Source organism: Sycon ciliatum, chromosome 3 (genome assembly GCF_964019385.1).
Source record: "Sycon ciliatum chromosome 3, ocSycCili1.1, whole genome shotgun sequence".
Taxonomy (NCBI): domain Eukaryota; kingdom Metazoa; phylum Porifera; class Calcarea; order Leucosolenida; family Sycettidae; genus Sycon; species Sycon ciliatum.
The window spans coordinates 22,895,755-22,905,027 of NC_088645.1; the positions used below are offsets into that span (position 1 = coordinate 22,895,755).

At 50.7% G+C, this 9,273-nt stretch overlaps 1 protein-coding gene across 1 annotated transcript in view; it reads right to left on the reverse strand.

The window, feature by feature from the left end:
* LOC135811768 (uncharacterized) overlaps nt 1-8,805 on the reverse strand; it is a 47,625-nt gene extending 38,820 nt beyond the window's left edge. Inside the window, exons 1-2 of the mRNA XM_065325014.1 lie at nt 8,431-8,805; nt 1-2,444 (exon numbers count right to left, since the gene is read on the reverse strand). The exon at nt 1-2,444 is cut by the window's left edge and continues 1,054 nt beyond it. Of these exons, the coding sequence (XP_065181086.1) occupies nt 1-2,444; nt 8,431-8,512 (2,526 nt within the window). The 5' untranslated portion in view covers nt 8,513-8,805. The remainder of the gene's footprint in view (nt 2,445-8,430) is intronic.
* Nucleotides 8,806-9,273: the final 468 nt, after the last annotated feature.

Below are 9,273 nucleotides of genomic sequence, written 5' to 3' on the forward strand. Positions count from 1 at the left end.
CGGTGGTACCGTTGCGGGAGCTGTTGTCGGCGGAGGTGTCGTTGCCGCTGGTGTTGTGATTGGCTGGACAGTTGTTGGCTCTGTGACGTCTCCGCTGCCGTCTTCGGTTGTTGCTGCAGGTGTGCTGACGTCTCCACTGCCGTCTTCGGTCGTTGCTGCAGGTGTGCTGACGTCCACAGTCGTCGGACCAGCAGTGGTTTGCCGCACGGGGGTGGTGGTGGTGGTGATGATGACCTGCGGTGTGGTCTGCACTGCTACCTGTGTGGTTGCCATGGCAGTAGTTGCCATAGGCATTGTCGCCGGCGCGGTGGTGTCGGGCTGAGTTGTCGGCTGAGCTGCCGTCGTTGTCATGGCGTCGCTGGTTACTGCAATGGTAGTCGGCGCCAGAGTCATGGGCGCAGTGGTAGGAGCAGCTGTCGTTGGTGCAGCTGTTGTCTCTGCTCCGGTTGTCGGCAGTACTGTGACTGGCGGCGTTGTAGCTGACTCTGTCGTGGCTGACAACGTTGTGGCTGGTGTGGTTGTTGGCTCTGTGGTTGTGGCTGGTGGTGTTGTTGGCTCTGTGGTTGTGGCTGGTGGTGTTGTTGGTTGTGTAGTTGTGGCTGGTGGCGTGGTTGGTTGCGTAGTTGTGGCTGGTAGCGTTGTTGGCTGAGCAGTGGTGACCAACAGCGTTGTGGTGGCTGCGTCTGTGGGGGGAGATGTGGTCGCATCTCCTTCTCCGTCCGTAGCACCACTTCCATCCGCCGATGCAGTAGTGACGGGCGGCGGTGTGGTTTCCGCTGGTGTAGTTTGCTCAGGTGGTGATGTCGTTGCCTGCTGTGTAGTCGCCGCAGCCGGAGTGGCTTGTGGAGTTGTTCCCTGGGCAGTGGTTGCCGCCGGTGTTGTGATGGTGTCTGTACTTGTTGCCATCACAACCGTTGTTGCCAGTGGTTGGGTAGTCACACCGGGCGTCTGGGTGGTAGTGGCGGCTGCCTCCGTCGTCTCCACCACTTGTACCGTTGTCGTGGCAATCGGCTCGCCGGTGGTCGGTGCCTGTGTCGTCAGCGCAGGGGTAGTCGTTGGCACAGCATTCGTAGTCATGACAACTTGCGTCGCTGCCAGGGGAGTTGCTGTTGCAGTCTCGCCACTGGCAGATCCGTCTACAGCATCAGTTGCCACTGACGTCATTACTGCAGCTGTAGTCGCAGCTGCCGTAGTGGCAGCTTCGGTAATAAGCACGCTGGTTGTCTCCTCAGCCGGAATGGCAGTCGTGGCGACGGGAGTTGGCGTGGGGCTCGTGCTGACTACAGTTTCGACAGCCGGTGTTGTCAGTGCCTGTGACGACTGAGTTGTTGGATTGGCCGTTATCTCGAACGGTGTCGATGCACCGAGTGTAGTCTGTCCGGGACTGGTGACGAACTCGGTTGGCTGCTGAGACGCAGTGGTCGTGGGAGCAATGCTCGCCAAACCCTGAGTAGGCTGCTCGGTGGTAAAGACGACGCTTGTTATTGCCGGTTGCAGGGTGGTGAGACCGGGGGCTGTTGTTGGGGTTTCGCTTGTGGATGCGCCGCCAAATCCGAAATCAGTAGTTGATGGCACAAAACTCGTGGGTACTATTGTTGTCGCAAACGCTGTCGGCTGTGTGGCAGGTCTGTCGTCTGAGCTGGTCACAAACGCGACATTCGTTGCCAAGTCAGTGTCGGTTGCCGCGGTGGTTGGACCTGGTCCAGTCGTGGTCTCTATAGTGACAACAGCTGAGCTTGGCGCGACCGTCTGGAGTACGGTGGTCAGTGCATCGGACGGCGTTGCCGACTGAGTTGGCTGTGGAGTTGCAAGGCTCGCGGGGCTGGAGGCACTGGGCTCCACGACGACGCCACTGCTGTTGTTGCCACTGCCGGACGCGTCCATATCGCCTCCGCTGGCATCCGCCGCTGAGCCCGATGGGAACGGCGGAGGCGGTGGCGGAGGCGGTGATGAACTTGTGCTCTGAACGGGAGGCGACACATCGGTCATGGACACCGGGGGGAATGGCGGCGGAGGCGTAATAATGGGAACTGTCGGGGAAATGACCAACGGCGGTGTGGTCGCTGATACGGGTGGGACCGATGACGACGATGATGGCATGTCAAGCATTGACGATGGGAAAACGGGAGGAGGCGGTGGCGGAAAACTCGCCGTCAGCCCCTCGCTGGGTGTTGTTGACGTCGGTGGTGGTGTTTGCGATGGAATGGCTGTCGTCGGTGTGTAGCACAGACCGGAAGTGCAGAGCGGTGGTGATGTGATGGGAGGCGGCGGGGGAATCGTAGGCAACGCAGTCCCGGGCGGCTGTAGTGTGCTCGGTGATGGTGGAGGTGCCGAGGCAAAAGACGGCGATGCGGGCAAAGGTGTGGGTGCTGGTGGCGGCGGTGCTGTTGTTGGAAATGCCGTGCTCTGAGACAACATCGGTGGTGGTGTTGGACTAGCACCAGCTGTACACGTAGACACACACACACACACACATACACACACACACATACACACACACACATACACACACACACACACACATACGCGCACACACACACACACGTACACACATACACACACACACATACACACATACACACACACACACACACACACACACACATACACACACACACACACATACACACACACACACACACACACATACACACACACACACACACACACACACACACACACAGCAAAAGCTATTACACATACAATGCTGAATGAACTGTCAGCATGAGCACCCTGGGCAAAGGCATACCGCATGCGGAGTATGAGCCGCACTGGAATATAAGCCGCAACCAGTTTTTTTGTCACGACATAAAGACTACTACCATTTTCACGGTTCATTTGACCAGCGTTGTATAAGCTGCACTGACTTTTTTTAGGGAATTACGATTACGTATTTACTATTTTAGCATACTGTGAGATCGAAACTTCGAAAGTAAAATTTTTGAAGGAGCCGTCAACATGCTATACATGTATATACCAGTAATTTGAACTTGTATACATTCTATTATACAGTAAGCTATATGTACATGCAAAAAAGGACAGACCCCCCCACACACACACACACATTCATGTACATTGTACAGTACCTCAGCTACATGTATGTGTAAAAGGACAGATTCCCCCCCCCCCCCCCATTGATGTACCGGTTATACTGAGTTCCGCCATACCAGTTTGCCGGAAACACCTAATCCTTAGGCGCACTCAAACACGGTGCTCTGAAACCTGAAGGGTTTTAGTTTCAAACCCGAAGGGTTTCGGGGTATGACTTTCTAATTCAACACATCGCCCACGGCACACAGTTGATACATGTGTATGTCTTACATACTGCACCCACAGCCTAAGGGCCCGCAACAGTGTATACACGTGTCACTGGACCCATAGGGCCATACTGTATAAGTAGACATATTCGTCTGGAATTTAATTTCGTCTTTTTCGTCCAGGAAGTTTTTGGACTAAATTAAATGCCGGACTAATGTCGATTTGTCCAGCTTTTCTATGCAATCTTATGATCCATGGACGAAATTTTCAACCGGACGAACTCCCTTTCTTTGGAGTTGGACGAAATTAACTGACCGACGAAATTTTCTGCCTCTGCAGTAGCTAAGGGCCTGCACATGGTCTCAGTGCCGAAGATTTTACCCTAATATTACTTCAAAGTAGAATCCGAAAATTTACTCCAATCCAGCCAGGAATGAGGTTTCAATCGGCAAGCCCGTGCATAGATTGATAGCTAGCAAACTGCATACGTTTCGCTCAATTTATACGGTAAGAGTGGGTGACGTCACATGACCACGGCACCGCTAAGAACAGTGTTCCATTCTTTAGGGGCCGTCCGTAAATACCGAAGTTTTTTCACAAGATAAATTACTTTAGTTCAGACCCAACCCCTCCCTCCCTCCCCCTCAGAACGTAAAAAATAATGACAATACATGCATATACATTTATACAACAAAAGTTGCAAGTGTGTCACTTCACCTACGGCCATGTACATGTATCAATGTTTTCTGAAACGAATTTGGTCAACAACCCTCCCACCCCATAATGAAATGATTTCGTTTCGTGATGAAAAAAAGTTTGATATTGATGGACGACCCCTTGCGCTTCTCGGTCTGTTCCTCTTCCGGAAAATCTCTATGTATCGTTGAGTCTGCTACTTAGCAATGCTGTGATGATGCACTGAGTGACTGCCACTGCCACCCACGCTTACATGATACATGCGACCGCTCTGAAATGAATGCCGCCAAGCTGCCACTTCGTGAATGCTGCGTGCTCACTTGACTACTGAAATTGGAACTGAAGAACTATTGGCTAGTTGTACACTGCTGGGTATCAGCAGGAAATGAGTAAGTGAACGCTTGCCAGTGTCTAGAAATGAATAGCAAGTGTGACGTCAGGTCACTGGCCGTGAACTGTTTGCCTGGCAGTAATCACCGAGCTGTTTTCTGGTTAGTGCTCGCCAGGCTACATGCGCTCCCGGGGCAAATTACCAATGTGTCCTCGTCGAGGCAGTAACTCAAGGCACGATGACCGAGCGCTCATGCAAAAATTTTCAATAGACCAGGACTGCCATAGCTGCAGACCGCTCAATGATGAAAGCAGACGACTGTGCACGCCGATACATAGAGAGGATGGCATTCACTGACCGCATAATAGCCTAGGAATGCTAAATGAAAGCAACACGTTCGTCAGCATAACGTATTCGGACATGCCCAATGCACTGATTAATTAAGTAAGTGCTTGGGCCGGAAGCAACTTGCTGGAATACGCTAATGTGCCCCATAAGCCCTGCGACTATCAATTGCCATGGGCAGGCAGCTCGGTACGCCCACACTGTTCCAGTGGCGTCCGCACAAACCCTGAGAATACAATACTTTGGCCGGACGACGTGTTACCCTATATCCTGCTCGTTTGTCACGCAAGTGTACACACACTGATGGTGTATGCTCATTCTTTGCAAGCCCAGTCACCATTCTGGAAATACATACATGGTGCACTTCACATTAGCACTTGTGGTCTCACCCTCTTGAGTCTTGGGATTTGCTCGACACCAATAAAACATCCAACGCTCCAAGAAACTATGCTGCTGAAGCTTTTAATGGCAGACTGTAAGTATTCGCTGCTGGAGGTGTCTGGAGAAGCCTCGCACATGGTGGACACCCTCGAAAATGACAAGCAATTGTATGTTTCTGTTTTGCACACAGGCACTTGTTCATGTGCAGACTATCTCAAATGCCAGAACGCAGGCTTTCTACGCGCAGTTCACTCCATCAAAAACGCCACCAACGCAGGAGACTGTGCGAGACTTTGAAACGAAGTAAGGCCAGCCCAAGGACTGACTGGAACAGTGCATATGGCCAACAACCCAGGAGACTGTGCGAGACTTTGAAACGAAGTAAGGCCAGCCCAAGGACTGACTGGAACAGTGCATATGGCCAACAACCCAGGAGACTGTGCGAGACTTTGAAACGAAGTAAGGCCAGCCCAAGGACTGACTGGAACAGTGCATATGGCCAACAACCCAGGAGACTGTGCGAGACTTTGAAACGAAGTAAGGCCAGCCCAAGGCCTGACTGGAACAGTGCATATGGCCAACAAGCCTGAACCAATCCAAACAAGTGGCTCGAGAACAACGGATGTCCTGCAAGAGCTGTTTCAGAGGAACGTGACACTGGTATCTGTACGAATGCTCCCCCAAGTCCAGACAAGAAAATTGGAAAATTACAAGCGGAAAAATGCACCCAACTAATTTTTCCATTGCCCAGCTGAGGCAGTTAAAAGGAGAGAACGCACGCCGACGGCGGACACAGCAATACTCCCTTGCGTCTGACTCCGCAGCAGTCAAAACAGCCTGCGGGAACACATTGTCCAAAATCATGCAGGCCTGGAGCGGTTCCTACATGATACACCTGTAGTTGCTGGACATGCAGGCTCACTCTACATGTAAGTCTACAAAATAAATACTCTTAGAAACTGCGAAAAAAATACTTCTGCCAAATAATGCAACACCTGCAAACTCATCATAAAACTCGTCCACAAATGTGCTAGCTCTTTCCTATTTGCATTACAACACTGAACACTGCAAACTAATACATAATTGTATGACGACCGCACCATAGCTCAGTGGTACGGGATCGCTGGCCATAGCGAGGGTCCCTGGTTCGAGTCTTGATGGTGACAGTCCATTTTTTTATTCAGACTTTCCCATTTTTACTACATCCTCAAACCATCACAACCATGTGCTCTTAGCCGAACCAATGCACGAAACATAAACGCACCAGCACAGCAAGGGCACTTCGGACTTCCGTCGAGAGATAAGTTGTATGCCTCCAAACAGCTGTTTCGCTCCTTTGAGTTCATCAGAATCCTGTCATATCAGGACTGTTTCCACTGCACCAAGGGTATCCGGCATTATCGACGTCTCACATATCGATAATTTTCAAAACGAAACTCTCCTCGACTCGCCCATCCATAAACGAAACTTTCTTTTCGTGTAAAATATCGATAATAATTATGGACTGCCCCTAAGGGCGTCCCGTTACGGCGGGTTTTACTGTATCTACCTTGGATATGCATTACCTGCACGGCTATAGTTATAAAGTACAAAATTAGTGCGACCCTGGGGGGGGGGGGGGGTATGTATCGTTGAATTCATTCCCCTGCAGCAGGAAAAATGAATGATCAATGCCCCCACTGCAGTACACATAGCAGCACATCAGTCTTAGCTCATTGATGATGTGCTAGTATACCGGTAGTAGTAGTAGTAGGACACTTTATTGCTATGTGATACCTATTGAAGGCAGCCGGAAACCCCACACGTGATCAGAACCCTATCAAGACTTCCTCTGTTGGTCTTCAAACACATCTGTGCGCGTGCATGTCTGCAGGTGGTTCACATTTCTGGGACTGTGATAACACAATGGCCATGTACCATAATCCATGTGTAAGTATTACTTGAGGCACGGGTCAAATGGGTTGGTTAGTTCATTGCTGGACAAGTTTGTTCCTATTTTGCCCAGCCGTGTCCCAAACATTCACAGTGGGGAAGAGTGTGTCGCTGCTTCCTCCCAACTATAGACCAAGTATTGCACTTCTCAGCCATCATTATTTCCGCTTCGGGAACACAGTATTTAAGTTTGATAGAGCATAATTCCCCTGGCATAGACAAAATCACATACTGCATTTTCACAAATTGTCGGTGTACTTTGCTTTCGGTGCGTCCGTTTCATACCTAAATTTTCAATACACCAAACAAACACTAACACACATAGTCCAAGAGGGAACTGCTACTCTGTACCTACATTTTTCTGTTCACCTAACATGGCCTTTTGCCCTCATACCGAAAATATTGAGCACCTAACATTTCTGAAATCAGATAGTATTCAACCCTGTTAGCGCTAAGGACAGGCTATCACTACTATAAAGATGGTGATGGTGCCACATTCAAAATTGCATTGGACAGGGTTAGAATAATATGCGTCTCAAAACGGAGAACTCCCGGCCGCAAAGAATCACACACGGTCACACAAGGTACTTGGGTGAAGCATTCGCCTTTCCCTCACTGCCCCCCCCCCCCCCCCCCCCCCGTGTCCGCAGTAAAGCTAGGCGATTCCTGACTGCACAGTCATTACATGTACATGTACACCGTCATGGTCCTACTCAGGCATGCTACTTCGTTGCGGACCAGCGCCACCGACACTTTCATCCCTGATTATTTCCATCCTTTCTTGTAGGTCGACACGCATGAACGCAGTTAAGAGGAGCCCAAGACCAAGCACTATTTTCTGAGTGAAGTCACCAGCCCACCTACTAATTTCATTGTTATCATTATGCCTGTGGCTTAGGCTTTGCTCCTATCAATACAGTATTCGAGTTCAAGAAGCCATCAAAATGTTCCTTGATCCCTTCACAAGATCCCACGTCTGCGGTCCCTTCATGCACGACAGCGCCGCACATACCCGCAGCGATTCGACGAACAAAAACGAAAAACATATCCGACCTCAAACGTCCGATGTTTGCACAACGTCATGGGTTTTGTCGCTTCAGCGACTGATATGGTGAGCGACGAAGATTGAGATTCCTGAAGTTATTTTCTTTTTTCAGCCTCGGCTGCTTCCTTTATATCAGTATCACGCATCAGTGATCAGCGATTCCGGGAGGGGAGAATCGCCTGCGCAGCATGCAAGCTGCCACGAGAGGCAATGGTGGCATTGAACCACTCAAGTGAAAATCAAGTGCAACACTGTCTACGACTAACCGTCCTAACGAGGCTTCACACCAAGATGACAATAGCGGACACAGTGCGGCAGGGAACAGCCAGTTAGAGGGGTGATATTCTGCTCGACTCGACAATTTCTACAACACCTCATGACAAACTAACATTTCTACAACTACCAAGACCACAGCAGCGACCTACAGCTAGCAGCGACCTACCTGCACTTTCTTGCGCTCCACACCCGTGCATAAGGCAGATGGTCAGCAGGAAACATCGCTCAATCCAGTCAACAGCGGCCATAATCCACAAGCAGCTGAGACCTCCTCAGCAGAGGTCAAGTAGGTGCTTCACGGCCGGCGACGAGAGATCACCGAATAACAGAATTCTATGCCGGGACGTGGAACGGTGGGCACTTCCCACCGAATCAGGCCGGCTGGTGGCTCTCCGGCGACTTCCGACAGGTCTAGAAACTAAAGATTTGACCAAAAGGATGCAGATACCGCTTCTTGTTTTGGTCTCGGAGGCAGAAACAACGCTGCGAGTATCTCCTGAACGTCTATAGACTAGTAATTGTATTGAGAATGATGTAGAGACTTAGGTCGTTAGGAACGGAACTCCTCAACTCTGGACTCCACTTTCGAGTGTCGAACGAATAGAAGACGGCAGAGCAAGTTACGCCGTGTGCGTCCGCTCACTTCTGGAGAGGAGATGTCGCGGTGCGGTGCAGTCCCTGCATGCACGAGCCAGGAAACTCACTATCAGTTCTGTGTTTGGTTGAACTCACTGGCGGAGTGGCGACAACTCGTTGTGACAAGGGTTGACCTCTCTTGCATTTGTCAGCGTACTGCCGAAATACAGTGTTGGCATTTCAAGTGATTGCAGACTGCCCGTGCACGTCGTTGTGGGATTTCGTTAGTTCCAGTTTAGTGTGACGCATTTTCCCATACGCAGCTATGCGGAGTTTGGGTGCCCGACGGATCGGAAGCGAGAAAGTGAAGCGCCTCATGCTCAGCTCAGCCGGTACGCGGTGTAGAGTTTCCTCCGATCGTGGAATGCTACTT